Source organism: Zosterops lateralis (assembly GCF_965231275.1).
Source record: "Zosterops lateralis genome assembly, chromosome: 1".
NCBI classification, from domain to species: domain Eukaryota; kingdom Metazoa; phylum Chordata; class Aves; order Passeriformes; family Zosteropidae; genus Zosterops; species Zosterops lateralis.
Window position 1 is genome coordinate 17,636,311 of NC_139762.1, and position 27,139 is coordinate 17,663,449.

The following is a 27,139-nucleotide window of genomic DNA, read 5'->3' on the forward strand; positions in this document are numbered from 1 at the left end:
ACCACACAAGTCAGTTATTCCCTAACTCAGCTTTTAAGTGTCCATAACCTCCACTTTTCTGTGTCACAGTCGGATGTACTTCTCTCTCAGCAGCTTCAATGAGTGTTCAGTGTAGTCACCACCCACTTCTTAGTGCTAGCTAATGTTGCAAGGAAAGTGAAATTCCATTTTCTGGTCCTAATGTTCAACAGGAAAAGCATATGAATTCATTATTGAAAATCCCACAATAGCAAACTTTTAACATTTTCTGAAGTACAATTGTTTTTTAATACTGCTGCTATTAATAAAAGGCTAAATGTGTCCCTGTTTATTCCACAGTTGTTGCTATATATGACTATACAAAGGACAAAGACGATGAGCTGTCGTTTATGGAGGGTGCAATCATTTATGTGATCAAGAAGAACGATGATGGCTGGTATGAAGGAGTTTGCAATCGAGTAACTGGCTTGTTTCCTGGGAATTATGTTGAATCAATCATGCACTATGCCGATTAAAATCCTTTGCTTTTCAAAGTTTGGTCTTGTATTCAAGTCATACCATGATTATTTACAAGGGGTAACTAAAAGCTAACAGAATTGTCTTAATATAGTTTCAAAAAATTGTGCCCATTTCTTCAGGCCATACTGTTTTAATAGTATGATTGAATGTCCATCTCTGAGTCTCTGGGGACAGTATGTCTTACCTGATGGCAATTTGTAAAACAAGCAACTGTCTATAACTGGTTATACTTATTTACTTATGCATTGTTAATTTTATGACCAGCCTAAATATTATGGGGAAGTAGGGTATAATATTTAATGAACCATGATCAGATTGTGCCATTACATTTTTCAGTACAGCATGGTAACTAACACTACGTTAGACTAACATATTAAAACCTGGATGAGAAGTTTAATGTTAGTGCTGGTCATATTACTTTTTGTTTAGACTCTTTGCTCATTCTTGAACTATATTTGTTTAAAGCATGCATACAAACTTATGTATTGAAATATACTTTTTTAAAAATCCAAGATGCTTCCAATTGTTGTAATCTTTACCTGGAGTATTCTCACTAAAGTCTATTACAATGAGTTGTTTGGGTCTAAGGTGTCCATGTGATTCAAAAATTGGGTGGTCTTATGTATGTGTAATTTGTACCCAAGTTTTTTTAATGAGTAAATTTACATTATGACTTTTTCCATTCATAAATATATAAGTGAACCAAAGGTCTTGTCCATTACTTTGTTGGTTGGCTTGGCAAAGAAGTTTGGAATGCTATCATAGCAAAATCATGGCTGTGTTATCCCAGGCAATGTACTAAGGGGCAAATGTTTGTAACATGACTTTCACTGACAGAGGGCAAATAAATTAGATCTGAAACCTGAATTACACACTTATACATACTCTTAAAAGTTCTTTTCTGCCAGCACTTAATTTTAGTGAGGGTTCTTGATTGAATCTAGTTACCTGGCTGCATTAAGCTGGACACCAGCTGTCGCTGACAGTTCTGTGTGGGAACTCTGTGTGGCTCTGGGACAAGCCCCACAGAGCAGAGGGAGCAGGAGCAGGCTGTCCTCCAGATAGCACCCAGGGGAACACAGTGACAGGAACTTGGCCATTGTTAAGGGATCACAGGCAGAGCCAGAGAGGGTGTGCTTCCCTGCTCTGGAGATTCTGTGGCTGAAACAACCTGAGAAGGAATGTGGTAGTACTGGGTAATTACTGTGAGAGGAATGTGTCTGGGACTTCAAAGGCGGCTTTTAGGATGCTATAGAATATATTCTGTAAATGAGTGATGGAAAGTGATGGAGTTGCAGGTTTGACTGGCTGGTGAATCATTCATTTTTTAGTGAGTTAAAAATACTGAGCCTTTCGTTTTCTGAACAAAAGCATTCATTTGGTAGCAATGTCAAATTCTGCAGCATGTTAATGACTAGCAGGTAGCCACCAATAACATGAATTGGAACTCACTGATGTATATATATAACCAGTTAAAATCCACATGTTGTCTTTTACAGCAAACCAGTATCTCCATATACAATTCCAGGTGCCTCTGTTAAACAGCCAGGAAAGCATCCAAACCATCTCTCTTCACAGGAGTTTACCAGCTCCCATACATGCGTGCTCTGTTTATTATTGTAAACAAGTGAAATTTGAAACAGCCTCAGTTTTCATACACTGATTTATATTTATTCTCATTGTGGCCTTTGTGCATCAACATGTAAACATCTTCCCCATCCCCCACAATCAATAGCCCCCACTAAAACAATTGTACAGCACAGTTTGATTTGCTCTGAATTGCATGGCTTCCTGCAGTAAAACACTTTAAACTTTTGTTTTTTTAAAAAAAAAGTCGAACTTCAAAAAAAAAGTTGTTTTTTTAAAAAAAATAATTTTTGGTAGCTTGTGTTGGAAGCAAATAACTTTTGAAATAAATTTAGGCACAGTCTGGTAAAGTAGCTGCCAGAAGGAGTGGAAGGAGCTCTCTCACTTGTCTCTCATGAGCACCATTTCCGTCAGGTGCACCAGGGCCTCTCTCTCGGGGGACGGCCGCAGCTTGCGGATCTCGCGCGTGGCCGCGTGGCAGTAGCGCTGGGCGAGGTAGGTCGTTTGCTGCACACCATCACTCTGAGGGAAGGAGACAGAGAGAAATGGGGAACTGATTGGCCTCTCTTTCTGCCTCTTCAGTCACAGGGGAAGGTTTTAATGTCAGTAAGTACCCTAACACATTATATCCTGATGGGGAAAGAAAGAGGATTCATCCTGCAATCAGGGAAGCCGACCTACCTGCCCGAAACTGTCAATGTACTAAAACTCATCTGTGCTAAAACAGCAACTCATCCATTACAAAACAACACTGGTATTAATAACAAACTGGAAACTAATGGTTTATCCCTTCCTCTCCTGCCCTAAATAGAGATGTACCAAACACCCATGCTATTCTGAAAAATAGGTATTAATTTTGCACATTTCTGGTCTAAAAAGACCATTTCTGTCTTTTTAGACCAGAGTCAATTAAAACTGGTATGGGGTGTGCATAACTGCAGTTACAAGACTGACTGGTAATTATGTGCCACTTGTACCAGCTGTTGGCTACAGCTATGTCTCAGATGAAGGAGCTGAGTTCATGCATGAGCTTTTTACTGATTATGCAGATTTTATGCTATTGGAGGGAAAAAAAGAATAAAGTTCTTCAGTACCTATCATTTCTGCTAAAACACTGTGCCAGAAGAGAGCTGAAGAGTTCTGAGTTGGCACTGTACATTGCATGCTGCTCAGCAGGTATTTGACAATGCAGCCTTGCTATTTCACTTGAGAGACAATCAAGTTCAGACTGAACAGCAGGGAGAGCAGAAATATTTGGTATCAGTCTTACCTGCAACACATATTTCCGTGCACGTTCAACATCTCCTGGCTTACTGAATCTCCTCATTATCATTGCATTCATTTCTGGAAACTAAGCACAAAGGGAGAAGGGTTTGTACTTGCTTTTGAGTTGTTTTCCATGTAGCTAGCCTGCCATGCTAAGCTAAGAATGACACTAAAGTGCAGCCCTCTTCCCGTCACTGTTGTTGCTACAGGTATAGCTTTAGGTCTGTACTTGCCGTCTACACACTATAGCGCAGCCCAAGCATTTAAAACTTAAACCATCTGGCTCTGCTGGCTGTAGCCATGTGGTAGCAGAAGTTGGCACTTGCCATTTTATCACGTTAAGCAGATGCTCCAGTGTGGTAATTCCTGATGTGGCTACTACCTGTTGTATAATCTGCATCAGATACTATCTCACAGATCATGGTTAGTGTTGGCACTCTTAGAGGAAGCACATCTGCCCCTGCACGTACAAAAGAACCCAGGATATTTGCTGTTGCAATGCACAGTTCCATTTGTAAAACCCCCTCATGGTAACACTGGCTGTTACATTGTCTTATGTTTTCCATTGTGCTGGTATTTTATATATACAGATTTTTTTAAAATGAGAGAAAAAATCTAAGGTATTTTGTTTTCAGTCACATAGCATTTGTAGTTAGCATGCTCAATTCCCTACAAATAAAGAAGCCAACTCAAGTCAGTTGTTTTGAGAAAAATCACATCACTTAGCTAAATATGCAGCCTCTTTCTTCAGGCAGCCTAGAAACAGAAAAACCTATTGATTAACAAAATAAGGCCACAACTCAAGGCAGCTACTCCACAGAAGAATTCTTTTTAAGGGAAAGAACTGTTTTTTCATCTTGCCTGAAAGGATTAGAGTCAAAGATGATTTTATTGCCATACACTTGTAAACAGTGATCTGCTTTCCTTGCACCCCTCTGGTCCTGCAACTGCAGCTTTACAGCCTTGTTCAGGTACAAACATGTAGCACCCCTCAGTGCTGTGACATTTTCCTGTTACTCATACATAGTCTTGGAGATGCATTCAGAAGTTCAGTGGTGACTCATACTTTATCAAAAAGAAAGTTGTGGCTTTTTCTAGATCCTAGCTTCCTTCCCAGGTAATGACAATTTAATTGCAGTGTTCATGCAAACAGTTTTCACATTATTCATATTTACAGTTATATAGGATGCATATGGGATCACATTTTATATTTAAGAACTAAAGGACATGAAAATCCCCAAACTTGTAAGGCAGAGCTGTTATTAGCAACTCAGCATGTTTAGTGGGCAGCACATCAGCATTTAACAGGAATGCTTATAAAAAAAATAAACTTCATTCTTCAGCTATACTCTTAGGAGGAGCTTTAGAATTAGCATACACTAGTGTATTTTCTTAAAAAATAAATGGAGGTTTTTTTTGTTTTGTTTTGGTTTGGTTTTTTTTTTACTGAGTGACTTAACTTTAAATGCTGAATAAATAGGTTTTATATCAAGGTAAACATTTTTTTCTCCTTAATCTTCTAATGCACAAAGGTGTATTTCAGAGGGAGGGGAGAGGGTAGGAAGAAAAGGCATCTGTCACTGAAGATCCAGAGCACATTAAAAAATAACAGATGTTTGTCAGGAAGACAACTCCAGGAGTACCAGCTATATGAAAGGATAGCAGCAATACTAATCTACAAATGCAAAAATGTACACTTCCCATCTATCAAAGATATAAATGAAGAAAAGCATTTAAAAGTGACCTACAAAGAACAAGATTTTAAAATAGGACTAACAGGTTTTCTTTTCTTGTATTTCTGTATTATGAACTAATTTATCTTGTAAAGCTAATTAAAAGATAGATAAGTTCAAAGTCAGAGACAGACAACCCAAACAAATTAATAAAGAATAGTTTTAATTTAAAAACTGGAATATTCAACACCCACAAGACAATCAATGTCACCCATTCTCTGCCAAAACTGGGTATTTGCAACATGCCTTGTTTCCTTCTGCACATGGCTTTAGCACACACAAAAACAGTTTTACAACTCCATCCTCCCTCTTTACCTCAGTGTCTCACTGTTCTTTGGACAGCTCCAATTGCTGATGACACAATTCTGAACAAATGACTCAAGAACATGCTTGTGAATCCCCCAGATGAGTATGGGGAGACACTGAGGACATGCAGAAGATTGTTCTCAATATGCATTCATCTGCTTTGTCAGGCTGATACTCTGTGCTCCCCTGTCTTTTCTGAGATACAGATCCTTGTAAATGCCCAAAGGATAAGGAAGCAAAGAGATGTGAATGCTCCACTTCTCCCCACAACAGGCTCTTTTAGAAGGGGAAGTAAATGTCAAAGTTTTTGGGGTTTTTTCTTTAATGATTTAGAACTCTTCCCATGTCAAGCTCTAAGCAATTCCACTGAGAGATCATAGACAAGAGCTCTGCTGGAACTAATTGTGCCAGTTTTTGTATCACACTGCAAAGCCTGGTAGAAGGACTGCCTTTTAAGCCCCAAATCTGCTTGCCTCTGGTGAACAAGACCCTGGAGCACAGAATTAAACCAGTTTCTTTCCTGTTTATGGATTAGCACCAATTTTAATGTTTTCTTTCCATGCTGTTCACACTTCAGAGTTTTCATTCTGCTCCTCCAAATAATTTTTAAGGCACTGAAAATCTTGACCAAATTCAAAAGCTTGTTTTATTTATGACACTTCCTTTTCTCTTATCCAACCTTCAGAAGGAAAGCTTACCCATGTTTGTAACTGGATAATACTTGAGGACAAAGAGATTAAGAGATCAAATCCAATAAATAAAGGTAAGGATTCAAGGCAAAGATTTCAGTTCTTGGCCCCAGATGGATACAAAGCCCAGAACATGGCAAAAAAAGCCTACCTACACAGTCAAGCCTGGGAAGATGTCTCAGGGGAAGACACAAGCAAGAAGCTACTTAGGAATAACCTATGCAAAATGTGCTAAAACTCTCTGAATACCTACAAGAGCCTAACAGTAAGTAGAGTTGTGCAAGAAGGTGTTTCTCAAAACCTGTGTGTGCACAGAATCCATCTGAGATTGAACACACTGGTTTGTCACATGTGCCCAGGCCACTCTCATCACGACACTGGAGATTTGATGTGTTTCAGCTGGTCCTTTGAGGAGCAGTTTATACTTTTATTTTGAGGAAACAGCTTCCTGCTGACTTACCTGTCTACAGGCAAATAAGACAGGGCCTGTGGCTAATCCAAGCTTGAGATCTGCTGCTGTTGGTTTCCCCAGATGGTCAGCACATGATGTGAAATCCAGCACATCATCTATCAGCTGGAAAAAATAAACATACTGATTATTTAAAATTTCTTTTTAAAAAATTTGAGCTAAATACAGAATAATCCTTGTTAAAGACAAGACTTGTAGGAAGGATTAAGACAGCCCACTTTGATTTCTAAAGCACTTTGGAAAAGTTTAGATTTTAGCTCACATTTAGTTCAACAAAAACACTACCTGAAAAGCTATGCCAACGTTTTTTCCATACTGGTATGCAATCTCATGAACTTTGGGATCAGGGCAGCCCAGAATTGAAACCTGAAAAGACAAAAACCCCAAGTAAATAGAAAGCTTTAGTTAGCATCCACTTTTAGCCCCTGAACATAGGTGTGACACAGCCAGCACAGGCAGGAGGGATCTGTAAAGGCAAAAAAAAAGCTGACTCAGGCACGTTCTGGCTTATCTCTCTTCATGGAGACACACAACTAGCCAAGCTTACTAGAAAACAAGGCTGAACAATAGTGCAGTATTAAAACTACATTCAATTCTGCAAGGAGATTAGCTTCATTAAATATTTATCAGGCTTAGAAATTACAATGCAAGGATAAAGAGAGAAGAAATGTGGATGCACTTCACATGCAGGGTAGTAGTCTCATACAGTCCAGTGATGGGGAACATATATAAATCAGCCAGGGGATAACTGGAGGTCAGACAACAGGTAAATGGACATTACATGTCTCATAAAATATCACAAAGCTGGATGTGTTGAACCCAGTCAGGAGGGGCAGTTGACATAAGGATGATTATTTTTAAAGTGATGTTAACTGTATCTGACTTGCTCAGGAAGATGAGTTGATTAGCTTGCGGGCAAAGGTACTGAGGGATAATTACTAGTAAAGGAAAGCAGCAAATGAAGAAAGCACTCCCAAGCTGACAAAGGTATCACTAAACTGAGACAAAACATTTTACTTGAACATACAATCAACTACTTGAGAGACAAAAATTTTGCTGAATAAACTCCACAAAACTAAAATACAGGACACAACTAAGGTTTGAGAATTAATATCTTGCTTCAAAGTAAGGGCATTAATGCTTTTTGCATTTACTGACTATACATTTTGCAAACTGAGGGTGGTTAAATACTCAGATTTTTTTCAACCTTCAATAAACCAATTAGCAACAGGGGACAAAAATCCATCCTGGTTTATTGCAGGCATTCCAAATCTGCTGTGACTAATGCAAGGAGTGAGGATACATTTTCAAGACTAAAAATATATGCTAGGAAAACCACACTATAAAAATATGTATGTGTGTGTGTATATATATATATATATATTCCTCTTTAAGATGGTGTAAGGTAGGATCATAAAGAAAACCCCACCAGCCCCAAAACCAACCCCAAACTATAACTGAGTCCAGCAGTAGCTTTGAAGGTGAACGTGAAGATGGAAATAAGAAGCAACATAATATCCTAATAGATGTGATGCAACTTGCACAAAAATGAGAGATTGTTTGCTGCATCAGTGCACTTCATATCTGAGCATCAGAACACTTCCCAATCATAACCTGCATCTGCAGATAATAACTAAACCCCAGAGGAATCTGGATGAGGAATTAACAGCATCATACATTCCCCACTTTTATTTAAAAGAGGAGGACAGCATAGCAGAAAAATAATGCTACTTATCTCTAATAATCATACAAATTCCTGAAGGCTATTAAACAGAGTGAACTGCAAATGTAAGATATTTAAATAGATGTTGCTAAGGACTATCAAAGTAGTACATTTTGCCCTTTTATCCTCCTTTTGATGTTTGTCTCTTAAATAGCAGAAATTGCCTGAAGACCTAACATCTACTGCTGTATCGTGCAAACTTTTGTTTGCTTCTGCAATATAAATCACATAATACCAGCATGGCAGGGGGACTGCATCTACTGTACCAAAGAAATCCTTACTTACCTCCACATTTCATTCCATGTGGAGGATTAAAATACAGAATTCAGTGACAAAATGCTGATTAATGGCAAAGGGTAAGAGTGGGCAGTAGCTGGCAGAGGGTGAGAGGAAGTGCTATATAAAGAAAAAAGCTTCCTCATTTAACCTGAAAGGTCATGTCTTGTTCATAGACAAAAAAAAAAAAAAAAGGACAAAAAAATTTTAAATTCAGGAGATTTGTTTTGCCAGTCATCCTCAAGTGATCAACCCTCTGACCATGACCACATCATAAACCTGCAATGACTGGGCTGTGACTATCAGGGAGTTCCTTCAGGATGCAATTTCTCAAACTGCTCTTGTAGATTGTTGCCCCCAGGTGGACACTGGCCGGGCTGCAGCCTGTCACTCCCACATGGAGTTTAACTGGAGCTGTACTGGGATAATGTTCTGGGATAATACAGGCATTTGCAAATACAAATCAGGATAACCAAGTCAATACAGTGATGTGTGTTTAAATGATAAAACTCTCCCTGTGAAAACAGCCTAGAGCTCCCCAAATAGCTCCCATGACTGGTTCATGACAAATTTAATCTTGCAAGAATTCAGGCCTGTCCTCCACTAAATCATGATAAAAAATCCTTCCTAATACCAAGTGGAACAAATTATTTAGAAAAATTCTTTAAATTCAGTACACACTTCTTGAAAAAAAAAAAAAAGTTGTTTCTGTTATGTTATAGAAGAGACTATAAAGCAATTTTGCCTCTTTACTGAATTTCACATCCATAAAATACATCATCAGCTCTGGGTAGATATATCCTGCTCTGATATTTAATATGTGACAATATGGCAGCTGGAGTTGAAAGTATTTGCACATCTCTACCAGTGCCCTGTAGGTCAGAGAGGAAAACCTGCTGCTGGGCCATAATATGCTTAGATAAACACTACAAGAGATGTTTGTTCTTGTACTCCTAGATTTGTGGACTCCATGGAAAGGAAAAGACTCTAAAATCTTCGCCTTTTCCAGTCATTCTCCTCCATGCCCATCTCCAAAAGCAGTCAGGTTCCTGCCTTCTCATTCCTGGCTCATCCACCACTGTTCTTCTAGACAGGAACAGTGTTCCTCTTTCCAGGAGAATCATGAAATAGTTTAGGTTGGAAGGAAACTCTGAAAGTCATTGGCTCAGAGTTTACTCCACAGTTAGATCAGGTTTTTCAAGAGTTGTGTCCAGTTGGTTTCTTAGCATTTCCAAGGATGAAAAATCTCACATCTCAGCTACACGTTGCAATGTTTGACCAACCACATGGAGATTTTTTTTCCTCAAACCTAATTGAATTTTTCCACAACACAACTGGTCCTTTCACTGCAAATCTCCCCATCCTCTCTATGCCCTCCAATTACAAGCTGGAGATGGCAGGAGGATTCCCCTCCTTTGTCTTCCCTGCTCCAGACTCAAACCAGCTCTTGGCACATCACTTGCTTCAGTCTCTGCCCTCACATGTGTGTCCTGCCTGAGGGAGCCCAGCCCTGTGGTCTCACTGCCCTGGATGTGCTGCTGGGAATGATGTCCCCTCCCCATGTTCATCCTCCACTGCTGCCGGGAATGCCACCGACTTCTCCAGGCCCCTCAAACCCTCCAGGGAACTACCCTTGAGGAGGGGGTGATGGAGGCCTCCCTGGCAGAGGGAGATATCTACACAAGGCAGACAACTATCCTGTCCTGAGTCTGCATTTTCAGGCATTTGACCTTTTCTCAAGTAATTAATATTTTAACAGATTAACCAAGTACTTGTTTATGCAGAGTTGTACTTTTCAGTAGCAAAGATTAGCTGCTTGAATATGTAAGATATAGTTGTTCAAATCTTTTTCACAGCAAAAGAAATACCCCCAAAGGACTTACTGTATTTTAAATAATAAGTAAGGCAATTTACTAGCTGACCATAATATCTGATACAGCTATGCTATTACCCTGTATGTGCCATTGGACATTATTGCAGCCTGCAGGTCTAGCTGGGCTGGGGGATTCCAATCTCCTGGTGGGAGTCAAAGGTCTCATTTTCCTAAGCACCAGTTCCAATGCTGGTATAGTTTTCTGATGGAGTCCTGTGCACACACCACACTAGGAACTGGTTAGAGCAGGAGCCCACAGGTAGATCAGAGCTGCAGAGTACTGGTTTTTTCAGTCCCTTCCACTGCCCTGCCTCACACAAGGAGGCAGAAGCTCTCTCCTAATATAGAAATCAAGAATCTCTAGTGCACCTTCACACTTACCTCAAAGCAAGCCCGATTTAATCCCTCATCTGAAAGTATGCCATGCAAAATATAAACAGCTTTATGAGGCTCAGGAATTCACTTATGGCAGGGTTTAAAAAAGACAGAAAACCTGCTCAAGTTATTTTGCTATCTCCAGCTGGCCTGATGACTAAACAGAAATTCCACTTCAGCTTTATTGTTTCTAAATTCTTGAACTAAAGTCACCTCATGTTTCTCTGAAAAATGCCTTGCAGTAACTAAGGCCTCAATGACTTTGGGCCATCTGCCACTGTTTCCTTTTACAATACACTTTGATTGAAACTTTGGTAACATTCCCCCATGCAGAGCTATTGTATAAATAAATCTGAGACTGGGATGGCTCTTAACATCTTGAACAGACTCTTCTATCCCTAAGTCTTAACTTAAAGAATTTTGATTTAAATGCAGTAATGCTTTGGTGGTACAAGATGTATCAATTACAGTGTATGTCTTGTTTAGACTTTTTTCCAGGAATACTCTACTCTTCCATTTCTAAAGCATGGCACCATGGAATTCTAAGGTGCCACTTGAACTTGTTTGACATCTTTCCAGTTAATACTTGTATTTTCTTCAACCACAGCAACAAATCAGGATTTTTCTATCATTAACAGGAACAGAACTGCTTTTAAAACCCATAATCTCTCCTCTTAGTTTTGTGCCTGAAAACAAGATATGATACTCTGGATTCCCTAACTGTATTTCCTTTCAAGATAGAACTGATGATCCTGCTTATCATTTTTGCTACAGAAAACAGAACTCCCTTTTGATTCCATTTCCTCAGTAGCCAATGCCATCTAAACAAAAATATCTCAACATTCACATGCAACAAAAAAACCCCAAATCCCAAACAAACAAACAACCCCCCCCACAAAAACAAACAAACAAACAAACAAACAAACAAACAAAAAACAACCCACAAAAAACAATCCACCTCTTTTAACTGCTATCAATAGAACTCTCCTAATTCATGCAGAAACTGAAGGAAACATACATATTCAACTCATTGGTACTATTTGCAGCAAGTAAGGATCTGCCATGAAGAGAGACCTTCTCTCTGTTTTCCTTTCTAACACAAATTTTACAGCATATAAAATTCCAGCAATTCAGCAATATAACAACTCAGACCAGTCACTAGAAGAAAAGCAGCCAAACATCCCCTTGACCAGCATCACAGCCTCAATCTTAAGGGAAGTGTTTAAATCCCTAACTCTTGCAAATCATGAAAAGGAAAAAGCTTAAATTAGTTCATTTGCAGGGAGAATCCACCCAGTGGGAATGGGACTTCTTCCATCTGCAAAGATTCTTTTATGCAGACTGTCAAAATGAATATTAAAACTTGTGTATGGTTTTTCTGGGTAACAGAATAATGTGATGCTCTTAACTAGTCCAGTTGCCTACTCATATAAAACAAGACTGGCAAAAGGAAACTGTCAGGGTCATATTGCAATTAATATGAGCAAACCAGAAGACTTAGTTTCTTTCCTCCAATTTGAATAAAAGGTATTTTCCCTCCCCTGAAATCCATGTGTCTCATTCTATGAAATCATTCTGATATAAGCAATTTTCAACTGCTGTCTATTGCACAAATGTACCAGTTCTCTGAGAACAAAGGATGATGATTAACACTAGCACAGATTTTTAGTCTAATTCTCTTAGAACTCCTGCTTGCTATAGAATCCATCAGCTATACTGCCTTTCACTAAAAAGAATAAACAAAACTCTTTTTGAGGTGAGATTATTACCCAGCTCTATTTTCTGCACTAAAACTGAACATCTATTTTTGTGTAAGAACATATTCTTGAATTGGATCTTTTTGTAATCAAGTAAGAGAACCAAGTGACTGGGTTGGATAAAGCAATTGATAATTAAAACCCTCAGACAAATCAAGAACTACATGCTTCTGGTTTTTTTACAATGTGATGTAGAGATATCAGGAAAATGTTTTCACACAGAGGGTGGCTGGGCACTGGAAAAGGCTCTCCAGGAAAGTGGTAACAGCACTAAACCTGACAGAGTTCAAGAAGTGTTTGGACAATGCTCTCAGGCATATGGTGACTCTTGGGGTGTCCCATGCAGGGACAGGAGTTGGACTTGATGATTCTGATGGGCCCCTTCCAAAGCAGCTTACTCTCTGATTCTATGAATTAATTGTTTCCTCCCACTGTTAGCATTTAAGGTCTCACTTAGCACCAATGAGTAGGGCCAGATGTCAAAGATTTAAAATCAAATTACAGGCTCAAAAATGATTAACTGAGTTTACAACCAGTGTCTCAAAGTCACAGAGTTTCATAAATTGAATGTGGGCACCGTTATGATTATTTGAACCTTATTTTGATTCAATTGAGAATAACAATAAATCTGTGTATAAGTAAAAGATGCAAAGAAAATGTGAAAACCAATATTGGAGGCTATGCAGCTGAACTGTGATAAAATTCACAATCTCAAACCCATTCACATTCTGGCAGAACACCATTACAAGGGTTTGCATTGGAGGGTCTCCAGAGCAAAGAGCAATCCTAGGAGCTCATCTGTGAAGCTCACAGTATGGTATGTTAACTTCAGAAGAGACAGACGTACATACTGCTTTACAACTGTTTGCTATCAGACTCGCCGTCTTCTTAAAAGTCTTCTCGAGGTAGTGAGCAAATCTCTCATTCTCATTTTCCTTGGAACCCAGCTGGAGGAATTCACCTAAAAAGTTGCACAGATGGGAGGTTTTATTTGTGGGTTTACTGGTTAGGCAAGCAAATGGGAAGATAAAATAGGAAAAAACCTTACCACGCACCAGATCTTCAATCACCTGAGTTAGAACAGAGATGATAGTGGTATTTCCAATTCGTGCTAATGCTACAGAAGCAGCTGAGAGGATGAAGTCACCAGCTAGAACAGCCTAAGAACAACAACAAAAAGATGATTCCTTAAGTCTCTTCCTGTGTTACTACAGACAGTACAATTTCCTTTCTCAGGTCTACTCACATTATGTAACTTTCCTAGATAAAGTACAAATATTTCATTTTAAAAGCCAAAAACACATAACCAAATATTGAAATCTGTGGATTTTTGAATCCCTATCTTACAGTACTATTTATATTTTTCTGTATAAGCACTGTCCTCCCTGTATGCAGTATGTGTCTGCTTATGAAGTTTTTTTGAACATTAGTTCTCCATTTGACCATTCCCTTGTGGCTGTTACACATGTGAACTCTGAATTGCTCCAAGTTCCTTCCTTACATTTTCTGGTGAAGACCTTTCTTGTAAAGCTCTGTGAAGGAAACACCAATTAAAAAAAAAATAAATCCTGCTGACTGAAAACATGTTTGTGTTCATCACTGAATCAGCATTCAGAGTGAGGTGCAAGTTTAAAGTATTTCAACAACACTGCAGAGAATGGCACAGGGAATGTTAAATCAGTAATAATCACAGAATGGGTTGGGTTGGAAGGGGCCACAGTGGGTTTGGTCCAAACTCTCTGCTCAAGCAGGGTCATCCCAGAGCACATGGCACAGGATTGTGTCCGGATGGTTCTTGAATCTCTCCAGTGAGGGAGATTCCAAAGCCTCTCTGGGCAATCTGTTCATATTCAGGTGGAACTTCCTGTGCATCAGTTTTTGTCCATTGCCTTTTGTCCTATTACTTGAAGAGCCTGGATCCATCTTCTTGACATTGCTTTCTGATACTTATGATGAGGGCCCCTTTCAGTTGTCTCTTGTGGAGGCTGAACAACCCCAACACTGACACACTTCAATCATTCATTATCTAATGCTTCCAACAGTTCAGAAAAGGAAAGCACATTTGTCTCACCCACAAACTGTGCACATTTCTTCATGTTTTCTGACAAATTCCGAGACCTAGGAATAGTAACATTACAAACCTCTAGGCATTTGTGCTCTGCTGAAATTCAAAGGCAAGTCTTGCACTTATTAGCAAACTCACTTTCCTCTCTCCCCAGATTTGATTAAGTGTCCTTTTTCCTCTGCGAGAATTTGCATCATCAATAACATCATCATGAACTAGACTGGCTGTATGGATCATCTCAGCAATTATGGCCACAGAGCGCTGGCTTGCTTGCACCTCCCTAAAACAAAAAACAGGAACTGTCAAATAATTAAATCAATTCTATGTGCTGCAATACACTAAAAAGTCTCTATTAAAAACCAAACAAAAATTTTTCTCTGAAAACAGCTGTCACAGCTTTTTCCTGGTCTGACCCCCTTCTTTCAAACCTGGAATCAGGAAGACAAGAGAAAGTAAGATCACATTAGTACAGTAAGTGCAGAGGGATGAGTCCATCCTTATTAGGCCTATTTCTACATTGCTGCATTAACAGTACTGCAAAACTCCTGTGTTACAGACTTTAATCCCTCTAAATCCAGACTGCAATAAATAGCACAGCATCAAGGATGCTTGGCTCCAAGACTGAAGTCTGGAAAACAGCAGAGGAAAGAATGCCAGCTTTGTAGATGAGTTTTAAGTTTTCCTTACCTCTGTTGCTCTACCTATAAACATGGCATCACAAACTCTAAAGCTGGATAACTCTACTAACCAATGAGCTGGAAAGATCAGAAGGAACAGAAACCTGCATTCAACATCTGAAACACGTAACTCATAGATCTTATCCTTTATGTTATCTGATTACCTTAAAACCCCAGAGGATCTTCAGAAGCCTAAGGAATTAACTTGAATTCTACTGAAACCACTTCAGGACTGTAAACACCAACTACCTAACACTTACTGGACATCAGCCTTTGGGAAGATCTAACACTCAGTGAAGAGTTCAACTCTTAGTAGTTCACACTATTTTTTTTAACTAGGTGAAAAGAAGGTAATGGAAGAACACAGAAGCAATTACCTAGAGAACAAGACTGGCAAAAAGCACATAAAAGAGCCACTCTAGCTCACACAAAGGACCATCTCCCTTAGTATCCAGCTGCCACCATCTTCTTCTGGTATTTTTCTATCTGTTTTCATCATGGGTTACATGCAGGATCCCAGAAATAGCTATCCCAGTCAGCCTTGCCTCACAGGTGTAACAAGTCCACAAGGACATTTAAAATACCCCCCCACACAAAACAGTAACACAAAAACCCCCAAAACCCACAAGGAAAGAAAGAAACTACTTCTGATATATAAATACTATACTTCTGGTACACAGACAACAGAGAAAATATACTATTTTCCAAGAGAACAGAAAAAGAACTGAAACAGAAGGTAATTTCAGCTCAGCTAAGGGAATTTAAAACTTTCCTGCACTGCCTATGCCCATTAAAATGTAGTGATTAATCACAAAATGAAAGAACATATTGCAGTCTGCTGACATAACACTGTGTTCTGACACCTACCTCTATACAGAATTCTGCACTGCTGTCAGTGGGAGTTCTACATCCTGAACAATAGCAGGATGAATGGGTAGCTCAAAGGCTGTGAAAATATGGCTTTGACACAACAAAAAGTAAGAGCTGGAAACCTTCATGGTTGTTTGGAGGCAAGTCTTAATGTGGACTAGTGATTTAATCAAATGCTAGTTCAGTGTAAATTGTTTTCCAAAATAAACTACTCTTACTAAGTAGGAGAAAACTTACCTTCAAAAAACTGTAAAGGTCTCAAGCCTCTTTCATGCACTGTTCTCCTTTTGGGGATTCCCTTTTTCATTAATTATGTCAGCAGACTGGATTTCCTGCTGGGAAGCAGCAGTAAATGGCAACACTCACTAACACACTGAAATATTTCAGTAGTATGAAGATAGCACAAAACCAGTTATTTCAAAAGCAGGTTCTGAAAAGTTCTGCATTATACTCTATCTCATCTCTGACAATGACTAAAAATGGCATAGGAATGTTAATGGTTCATGGTTTCCAGAAAGTTGTATCAAATATGACAATTTAATCTGAAGGGGTTTTAAAACTACAATTTCCACAAAGTCTCATGCAAGGTTCTTCCTACTGCTGGCAAAAAAAGATCTACAATAGTCTCCTACATGCATCTTGTGAGACTAATTCTAGATCAGAGCATGCCTATTTTAGGGAAAAACACACAAATCCCAAGATGCTTCTCATCCCCTGCCATTTTTCATTCAGCTTCTCCTGTAAAACAAAAGCAAAAAGTGGCAGTAACTCAACTCAGTAGATAACAGGGTCCCTGCAAATCCAGTAAGTGGAAAGATGCCATTTTTAGGTCATTCTCAAAGTGAAGATGCCCCAAGATGATGTATATTTACACAGATATTTTATACAACTAATAATCTGTTTTTCAGGAGAAAAACTGCTCAGTTCAGTGATAAGGTTTTATAGATATACTATACCTGAGTTTCCATTACAGAACTTGCTTCATGAACACTGAACAAGCCAAGGCTGACCATTCAGGTTAAGAAACCTCAAATATCTCCCTCCAAATATCCTTGTCCAAAACCAAACCAAACAAAATCCAACCAAACCCATCCAATAATTGTGAGGGATGAACTCAAAACCACACAACCAGTATTTACACTCTCCAACAAAGAGCTTGGAGGCAATGTATTTGCCAGTAAGTAAATACTGCCAGTTTAAGGAGTGGAAATGAGCATAAAAACTTGCAAAATTTTTGTGCTATGGCCATAGTCCTCTAAGCATCTTTCTCCTGCTAAGTCCCTGTGGCTGAAAGAAGCAACCATCTCAGAAACAGAGTCTGTGACACAGAAGGGCATTGCAAACTAGAGGATGCACAGAGAATGCATGCGCTAACACCAGAGAAAACTGGAGCAGCTGACACCAAGGGCTTCTGACGACGACAGTTTGGAGGTGTAAAACAAAAGGGAACTAAGGTTACTGGCAGGTCCTATCTTTAGGAAATATTTCATTGAGTTTACCCATGTCATTTTATTTGTTTCTCACACTATTCTGATAAATTTATTTCCCCATCCTCCCAAAGTTTGTGCTCACTGTTTTCCCTACTGTCCTTGTATTTCTTTGGCCCTCTCTCATTTGCCTCTCTCTTTTTGGTTGTAGGAAAAGAAATAAAAGCTCTCATTTGTGAACACTTTTGGAAAATACAGAAACACTAGGTCCTGTCAGGCTAAGTGATAATTCTGTGAAATTCTTCACACCAGTATGTGAAGAAATGCCAGTGGATGTGTGAAATTAAGGGTTTGCATGACCCCAGTTTAAACTATTAACAACAATTCCTACTCTCACACAAAGCAAAGTTGCTATCAATGAGCAAAAAGCTATTGCCCAAGGGACTTAAAGACTCAGGGTAGGACTTCTGACACTTAAAACTTCAAAAGAAAAGAAACAACACACTTCAGTTGCTTACCTTTTGGTAATAGTTCAGATAATTCTTTATTATGACAACTGTCATAATAATGACATCTAATGTCATATAATGACAACTGTGATTTTCCTTGTTATGACCACAATAAAGTGATCTCGCTCTAGAAAAACAGTTAACCTTCTGAGGGTATAGTAAATACCTCACCTTGTTTGAACCTAAACATAAATGATCAATGTCACCTAACCTGCAAACAGAGCTACCTGGGCATTCCCTGAGAAATCTCAGCTTTTCTGGAGGGACTCTGTGAAAAGAAAGAGGTCTCTTGGGACTGCCCTCTAAGATCAGGACCTGCAGCCTTCCTAAATTGAATCCTGTTATTTTACAGCCAAATAAGGAAAAGTGTTACCTATACAAAAATTGCACAAAAGAAAAGGAAATGAAAAAGCAGGCAAAAGCATGCTGCAAGTTATATTACAGTTGAGAATGGAATCAAGATGAAGCAGAAACTAAACATCAGCAATACAAACCCCAGAGGCAAAAAAAAAAAGCAGCTAGGGATGAACAGCACCCTCCAAACCTACAGATGCTGTGGTCAGTCTCTTCAATTACATGAGTGGGAACCAAAGCCTCCACAAAGGAAAACAAGCCTGGGAGAAGAATCAGTATTAAGTGAGAAAAAGAATGATAAAATGCTTCAAGGGAAATGACAAATTGAAAGTGGAAAAACATTAAAAAAACACTGGGAGAAGCAGAATGTAAGGCAAGTATTTTTCCCCTCAGGTTTGTAGAAGAGTAGCAGAGTTAAAAATACGCAGTATTACTTCTCTGCATACACAATTTTTCTCACAAACATAAAAAAGGTTTGGAAGAACAATTTGTCACCTGGAGACAATGTTGCTTTAAGAAAGAAAAATAATGAATCAATCACAGCATCAATATCAACTGAAGTATATGCATACACAGAGCAGGTGTAAGACAGCCTGCTTCAGGCAGCTTAAAAGCAAAAGAGAGGAAAATGCCCATAAAACTTTATCAGCTCACAGGAACTGGGTATCCTCAGTACAAATGTAAATTCCTTTTGCATGGCCTTGCCAATCTTCAAAAGCATTGGTCACCATGCACAAACCAACAACCAGTACAGTGAAGACTTGTATCAACATATGGGATATTTAATTACAATCACAGGCTTGGAGAAATTGGCACAGGGCACAGAAGAGGAAAGTAAATACCCTGAGATTTCATTCCATTCCTTTGCTGAAACATTTATGTTCTTGCCGCTCAGAATTTCATTCTAAAAGCAACATGACAAAGATGGTGACTCAGCCTCGTTTGTACTAAGAACATTCAGATTATTGAGAAGGCTTTTAAACCGTGAACATATTTTGGAGGTGCTGATTAGAACCACAACAGATGTACAAAAGCTGCAAAATGACACATGCATCCAGAAATTAGAGAACTTTTGCCGAGGGTTGGCTACTGCAAAGCAAACACTTGCCCCAGGCATATGTGGCATTTTCTTACTGGCATAGGGCAGGTCTCAAAACTGTCAGGACCAGCAGCATAACATGTGGACAAGAATATGTCCATGAGCATATACATATGTCGAAAGACAGCAACTATGCTTCGAGCATACAGGCAAATTCAGTCTTTCTACTGCTACCTCTCTTTGATTCACTGTTCAACTCCCACACTGTATGACATCAGTTCCAGCCTTCTCAGTACTGCACATATGATTTTGTTCATAAGCTTCTCATGCTACACACTGGAACGAGATAAAACTATTTTTACCATTATTTTAACTCCAAAGATGCTCCAGAAACCCAACGTCCCTGTCGTTAAAAGTCTCCTCCTAAATTTCCATTCTCTTAGCAACATAATGCTTTGTCTTAAGTAGCTCTTTCATGCTGTTCCCGATAAGTTTGTAGACCACAAGTCTTCAATCTTTGTGATTATCTTTGCAATCCATCCCTAAAGCTAGCCAGACCTAACTTATTTTGAACACAGGGATCAGAGCTGCTGATGATTTCAGGAAGTGTGATATACACTCCCATAGCTGACCTGGATAGCTGATGCATGCTAGGATATCTTTGAGGTTTTTCATAATGGAAGTGGTTACAAACCACACTGGAGTTATGCCCTAACAGGACACCCAAGGCCCTACAAGTTCAAGAAGAAATTTTCAGTGTACTGTGCTTCCTTACATTTCACCATAGATGGCTGAGCATTGAGAATGATTCTGCCATCAAAAGGTGCCATCCTCACACTCTTGTTTTTCATGTCAAGATCATTTATGAAAACATTAAGTCAGTCAGTGGCAAAAGGCATTCCTGAGGATTTTCACAACCAGTATTGTTCCTTTTGCTATCTCGAAGTCAATGACAAGAAGCAGTCCTGAACTGACAACAGAATCTGGCTGAAGCAAAGGTAACTGATCATGGATGATTTTTCCTAAAACAAGGGGAACTGGCACACACAGGACAAGACACTACCAGCTCAGTTTTGCTTTCTCCTTCAAAATTAGAGTCACATAGAAGGGGGTACAGGGAGAGGTGCTATCCATGCAACAAAATACATGCCATGCTCTGAGGCAGTAATCAAGTCTAACATGGCACTAACTCTAAACTACTCCGGCAGAAAGAAAATGGTGCAAGAGCTCAGAGAACTCCATTAAGACTGACAAATTAGTCTAGAAACGCTTTTGGAAAGGGACCAAAGATTATCTATTTGAAATTCTATACAAGGCAAGACTGGAAGTGTAGCTGGAAGGCAGAGAACACTCCAGCCAACATCTTTCCTCAAAATGCAAACACAGCAGTCAACAGGAACGTGTGGAGTGAAGCATTTGCAACGAGCCAGACTCAGGAGAGATAGAGAGTACAGGCCAAGCGTGATCTTCTGCTCAGTTAAAACTGCTTTCAAAAGACAAGTAACTTGGAGACCATAAGGATTACACCAGACTAATCAGCTTAGAATCTTATGTAAAGCGTAGAAACTTGCTACTAGAGGGTGGGAAAAAAACTCTGATTGTTTTCAAAATCTCATAGCTTTGAATACATTCATACCACCTGTTTAATAGCTTTTTTGCACAATTACTAAAAAAATCTATGCAGGTCTCCTCTCACAGCAAAGTTCTTACCTGTGACCAGAATTTAATAGGAACAGGAGTGGTTACAAATGAAAAATACTTAATAAAGTTTATATAGTTTCAAAGACTATTAAAGGTTCTAATAAAGCATTTATGCAAGAAGGTAGACTTGACTACAAGCCTTACAAATATCATAATTTGGGAACATTATTTATCACCCCAGTTATAAGTGCAGTATAGTCCACAATTTAACACATGGAAGTATGTAATAAACCCAGCAGTTCCTTTTGCACTGACAACTACAAAAATACAGCTTTAAGATGGAACTTAGATTCAGGTTTTACTGAGGAGCATTTTATTTTCATAAAGTATTTTTCAGAAACACAAGAATGATAACTTTCAACTCACTTGGAATTATTATAGTGAATGTTGCAAGCCCGAGCCATTAGCACCACAATCATCGGTCGAAAGGCCTTTCCCTTCCCATCAAAGTAATAATCACACATTTCCTTAAGTTCTGCTGCAGAGACCAGCAATTCCTATAAAAAGGACAAGAGTATTTCAGCACAGAAGTCACAAAGCCAGTCTGTTCAGTGTAAGTAAAACAGTATGCATGTATAACATTATTGCCTGCATTCATTCCATCCAGTGTAAGCTCAAGTTGTTTTTAAAATTACTATGAGTAATCAGAAATGTAAATGATGCATTCCAGCACTGCAAATCAGGAGAAAAAAATGCATTCTGGTTCTATAAAATATAAGAAATGCTCCATTTGTCTTCAGTTTAAGATTCAGACAGGTGTCCATAGACACAAATAACATTATTTCAATAAATATCCTCCAAACTGATGGCTGCTATTAAAAACAATCATGACATCCCAGCACAGTCACCAAAATCCCTTACCTTTTTAATATCTTCATAGAGATTCTTCAAGTCTTTTTTACCAAGTTGAAAAGGGTCTTGGTATTTTTCATCACTAATTGTCTTACTGCAGCTGCACCAGTGGGATGTACTTGTATGATGAAACCTGACAGTGTTTGTCAAGAGAGTAGTCTTGTTAGAAGTCAAGTTTCCCTGATTCCCCAAACAGAAACATCAGAAAGGATTTCTTTCTCTCCCTCTCCCCTCACACCACATTTAACTAAATGGCTAAAATATATGAAGGCATCAAAACAGTCTTTTCACACAGACAGTAAGGTGCAAGAACAGCAGAGCTATGTATTCATGATCATAAACCTATGGGACTTGGCAAAGCACATAACAAACACACACACTCTGCCCTTAACAGATCCCAGAAGTCTTCTGACACACAGAACACTATGTTGCTCTTGCTGTATTCCTTTTGAATACACTATAGATAGTGTAGCCTATATTTGGAGATACAGCCTTCACTTCTGGCAACCCAACTATCCAGTTACTTTCTTCCCTCTCCTGTAACCTCCTGAAAAAATATTCCTGACTTAGATTTGGTATTTTTTCCTTTGTACACCCAGCTACATAATAAATTAAATCAATACTTCCAGGTAGCATGATGATGCCAAGGAAGTTCATCAGAAAAGGGTGAAAGCTCCTCCTGGATGCATTTAGCTAAGGGGATTTGTTTGTTTGTTTCCTGGAGTTGAAGTTTCTTCTTCTTCTAATGTTTCCTTTTCCAAAGTGAACTGTATGTATTTTCTTGCTACATTTTTGCTCTGTCCATTACTCTCCAGGATAGACAACTGAGATTCAGACTCAGCACTACAGCAGCAGTCTACACTGGAGTGAATAATCTTATTTTCAAAGTCTACAGCACAGAGGTGTAACTACCCAGTTCACCCAATAACTGTCTTTACCCACTACATTTACAACAATGTGAATCTCCAGCTTACCGCCAAAATATACTATATATTTTTGGGAACGAGGAAGTTGAACTTCTTTGGGTAATGTGACACATCTGCACAAAATAAAATCAGGGATAATTTATTAGAACTTTAAGCTGACAGAAAACATTTGACTACAAAAAAATCTATCCATCGCTGCTCTATTTCTCCATTTTAACAACCCAGGAGCAACGAGAGTCTCATAAGCCCTTCCACACCACGTGAGACATGAGTGCCAACAGGCACACTGAACTGACTCTGCAGCTCCAGAGCACTGGACTTTCTCCCCTGTCAAGCCCAGCCCAGGAGGCTTATCAGTTAAATTACCAAAGCTGCTCCAATAAAACGTTGCTTCCGCAATTGTGCAAGGTGCGATTTTCAAACGTTCCCTGCCTGGCAGATAAATCTGGACTGTATCAGTCAAGACACAGAGAAAAGGACGAGCTCTTTCAGTACACCAACAGAAAATCACGTCCTTGTTTTCCCGTGAAGCAACTTCAATTCAGCCCGCTGTTTATAATTTACATCTGCCTATCTTCCCTGCTAGATGTCCAGAACCTAACTTCCAAGTCCAGCCATCTCTCTAATGGCCTCTCCCTGCAGACAGAGCCCAGGAGTGTGGGGGAAGTTCCAGGTACATGATTCCAGCAGATAAGGCTGAGAAAGGAAGTACAGCTTCTGCTCTGCTCCCGGGAGTGCTGCCAGGAAGTGCCGAGCCCTGCCCAATGCTGGGCTGAGCCAACCTAAAATCACCGCAATCCACGTGTTCACCAAACTGCCTCTGGAAAAGCTCACAGGAAAAATTCACACAGAAACGCTTAAGGAGACCTGCTCCTCGTGCCTCAGCGTCTCCTCAAATGTGGATTAAAGTTTCTCTCTCTCTCCTTGGACAGTAAGAGAGAAACAAAAGCACTGTAATGGCTCAAGGGCACTCCTCCATCCTGCCTTACACAAGGCCATGCAAGGACACAGCGGAAGGCGAGGAGCCCTAACTTATCACAGACCTGCAGCCCACTGCTCTCTGACTTCAGTGTCCGGCCCCATGGCTGAGACATTCCTATGTCTCTCTCTCGGACCTCTCACCGCGTTCTGTTGCTAAAAATAGCTGATCTCTTCCTACTCTTCCATCAATGGGCGCACAGAGGACTCATTCCTTTACACTGCTGCCTGACCCTGTAACAGCGGCCGGTGCGGGATGCTGGACGCGTTTGCCACGGCACCTTGGCGGGGTCAGGCCAGCCAGGGCACCTCAGCGAGGGCCAGAACCGCAGCCAGGTCTTGTGCAAAAGCTCCAAACCAAGGCAGTGAGTGAACTGCCCCCGTCACCACTCACAGCGCTAACACACACAAACGCCTTCAAAACCTCACATTAATGAGAACCACTTCCCCTGCTCCCACCTAGGGCCGGCTCCGCGAGGCTCACACTCTGAGCAGTGCTGAGAGCCCTTAATCTGGAATTTACCCTTGCACGGAGCGCGCTGCCGCCCCCAGCGAGGACCCCCGGCCGGGAGCCGACCGGGCCGCGGCGCTTCCCGGGCGGAGGCCGCGGAACGCCGAAGGAGCCCCGAGGGAGCCCCGGTGCCCACCCGCGCCCCAGGCCCATTCCCATTCATCCCCTGCCCGCCCGGCCCAGCACTCACCGCCGCGCTGGGGGCCGGCGGGGCGCGGGGGCCGGGGCCCGGCACGGAGCCCAGCGGCGGAGCCCGGCAGCACCAAGCGCCGCTCCGCCACCACCACCGCAAGGCCATGGTGTCCCCCAGCCCCGCCGCGCCGGCACCGCCTCCCGGCACCGCCGCGACCCGGACGCGGAAGCCCCGCGCCGCCACCGCCCTCGGGGGAGAGCCGGGCGGGCCCCCCCACGCCCTCTGTGAGGGCGGGAGCCCTCGGGCCGGGTGCGGAGGTGGCTCCGGGAGGCGAGGTTGGAGGACATGTGGTGGCGCCGCTGGCTGCCCGCCTGCCTGGCCTGGGGCTGTGCGGCCGCGCTGTGCGGCCCCCGCGGGCTCTGCCCGGCCCCCAACGCCTCCCGCCCCGAGCCCGGCCAGTGCCCGCGGCGCCGGGCGGCCCAGCTCTGCGCCTGGGCCCTGTCCTCCGACAGCCTCCTAGGTACGGCCTGCCCTGTCCCGGGGCTCTGTACTGCTGCCCTGCCCTGTCCCGGGCTCTGTACTGCCGTCCTGCCCTGTCCCGGGGCTCTGTACTGCTGTCCTGCCCTGTCCTGTCCCGGGGCTCTGTACTCCTGTCTGCCCTGTCCTGCCCTGTCCCGGGGCTCTGTACTCCTGTCCTGCCCTGTCCCGGGGCTCTGTACTCCTGTCCTGCCCTGTCCCGGGGCTCTGTACTCCTGTCCCGGGGCTCTGTACTGCTGCACGGCGTTTTTGCTTGTTGGGTTGTAGCAGCTCCTAAAGCAGTAACTAAGCGAAGACCTGATACGCACAGTCAAACACTAGTTTTAAAATAAAAACTAGATTGGCCGTAAGGAGCGCTTTATATATTTTTTCCTTATTTCTTTTTTTCTTTTACTTTTTCATTCTCCCCCCCCCCCCAAGTACGTGTTAGTGCAGAGTTGATAACCTGACACCACTCTGGAAGCAGACAAATCATTCCAGCTGTCCTAACCCTCGGGCATACAAAACTGCCTGTAATCGTAATGCTAATCGATATGATCACATTACAGAACTAATTTCATCAGGTGACATAATTACTCGTGAGCATTAAGAAATAGTAGTGATAAATCTTGTGGCAGCTGGCTATAACAGATCTGTCAGTAGAGGTAGTGAGAAACAGGGCTGGCAGCAAGGCTCCAGAGATGCTAACTAATTTAAAAATTTTAGTGACTATGAGGTACTAGGATTTTACAATTAAAGTGGAATTGTAAGACAGTTGCAAACAAAGTCCATAAAGATGGTAGACCACACTGTTCTAAAACAATATTTGTTGTCTGTTACCATGGAAAAGGGCACAGAGTAGGTCTGAAGGAAGAATGAAGCACAACTTCTGAGTTCACGTGTTACGTGACAGCAAGAGCTACATCTTCTAGCCCATTCATTCTATTTACTCAGAAAAGACTTCATCTGTTTCCTTGGGTTGTGTGGTGGTCATTGCTGAATATGGACTGCACACAGCAGTTACTGGTGCACAGTGACTTAAATCTGTTGCGCTACTTTGTTCAGCTGTGGGGAAAGCTGTACTTCTCTGTCTCCTGCAGATACCTTTTAGGGTGGATGTAATTGAGTGCAGTATCAAACTGCCCCGAGACTGTTCTCGTCACAGTCTGTTCAGTCTATTCTTAGATATGGTTTAGATCTTAAAACTAGAATGCCGTGGTAGATTCTTTAACTGCAGAATTCAGTCCTTTTCAGAAATTCCAAACAAGAAAATCCTCAATTTATTTGGGCTTGCTTTTCATGAAGGCTTAATATACATTCGTAAAGTTGTAATGTTACAAGTTGAAATTGTTTTTAAAGCATTTTGATTAGATTTAAGAGGAAACATAGGAAGAATAATATGGTAAATTATTTTTTATACACCATTTGTTGTCTGTTTCATATTTACAGATCCTTTTCCAGTTGATGTGATCCAAGAAAATTATGTCCGTAATGTGAAAAACTGCATTTTTTCAGTTGTCTATCCTACACCTTTTAAATCCAAAGTTCGTCTTGTAGCTGTTTCAAAGGTTGGCTATTGTTTTTAACTTCTCTCTAATTAGTAGAAATTACTAATATACGTACTAAAGTATATTTTAATATTCATAAGCTATTCATTATGAAACATCTTCTCAGTATATACTTTAAACAAAAAAACTTATTGTGAGGTGTCTTTTAATGATGAAATTTGTCAAGAAAACGTGTTCACTACCACTGAAAATTTGTTCATGTCCAAGTATTATTTTTTTCTCCAGGAAGTTCTTGAAAATATTTTGGATCTTGATGTATCTGTCAAAGAATCGTCTGATTTTCTGGTGTTCATCAGTGGTGGGAAGGTGATATTTGGGTCTGTTCCACTGGCCCATAGGTATGGGGGTCACCAGGTAAGGATGGCACTCATTCTTCCAGGTGGAATTGTGTAGGTCTTTTCTTGTGAATTACACCTTGGTAATACCTGTAAGTACATAAGTATGTGCCTATGAGTACATGA

At 40.7% G+C, this 27,139-nt stretch overlaps 3 protein-coding genes across 13 annotated transcripts in view; 2 read left to right on the top strand and 1 right to left on the bottom strand.

Moving 5' to 3' along the window:
• ABI1 (abl interactor 1) overlaps positions 1–1,370 on the top strand; it is a 79,496-nt gene extending 78,126 nt beyond the window's left edge. For all 10 annotated transcript variants that reach the window (XM_083880415.1, XM_083880417.1, XM_083880416.1 and 7 more), the window contains one exon: positions 319–1,370. In XM_083880415.1, coding sequence (XP_083736541.1) covers positions 319–494 — 176 coding nt within the window. In that variant the 3' untranslated portion in view covers positions 495–1,370. The remainder of the gene's footprint in view (positions 1–318) is intronic.
• Positions 1,371–1,760: 390 nt separating this feature from the next.
• On the bottom strand, positions 1,761–24,972 carry PDSS1 (decaprenyl diphosphate synthase subunit 1). The gene is given in 12 exon segments (XM_083867442.1): positions 1,761–2,607; positions 3,356–3,436; positions 6,540–6,653; positions 6,834–6,914; positions 13,404–13,513; positions 13,601–13,712; positions 14,756–14,897; positions 21,561–21,691; positions 22,056–22,179; positions 23,021–23,085; positions 24,652–24,851; positions 24,854–24,972. Coding segments are annotated over 12 exon segments (1,389 nt in total). The 5' UTR covers positions 24,942–24,972; the 3' UTR covers positions 1,761–2,466.
• The window catches only part of LOC310912674 (protein adenylyltransferase SelO-like), a 29,407-nt gene continuing 27,148 nt past the window's right edge, over positions 24,881–27,139 (top strand). For both annotated transcript variants that reach the window (XR_014590698.1, XM_083867427.1), the window contains exons 1-3: positions 24,881–25,114; positions 26,560–26,678; positions 26,904–27,032. Coding sequence is in view for 1 of the 2 variants with exons in the window: in XM_083867427.1 (XP_083723553.1) it covers positions 24,940–25,114; positions 26,560–26,678; positions 26,904–27,032 (423 nt within the window). In the remaining variant the exon portion in view is untranslated. The remainder of the gene's footprint in view (positions 25,115–26,559; positions 26,679–26,903; positions 27,033–27,139) is intronic.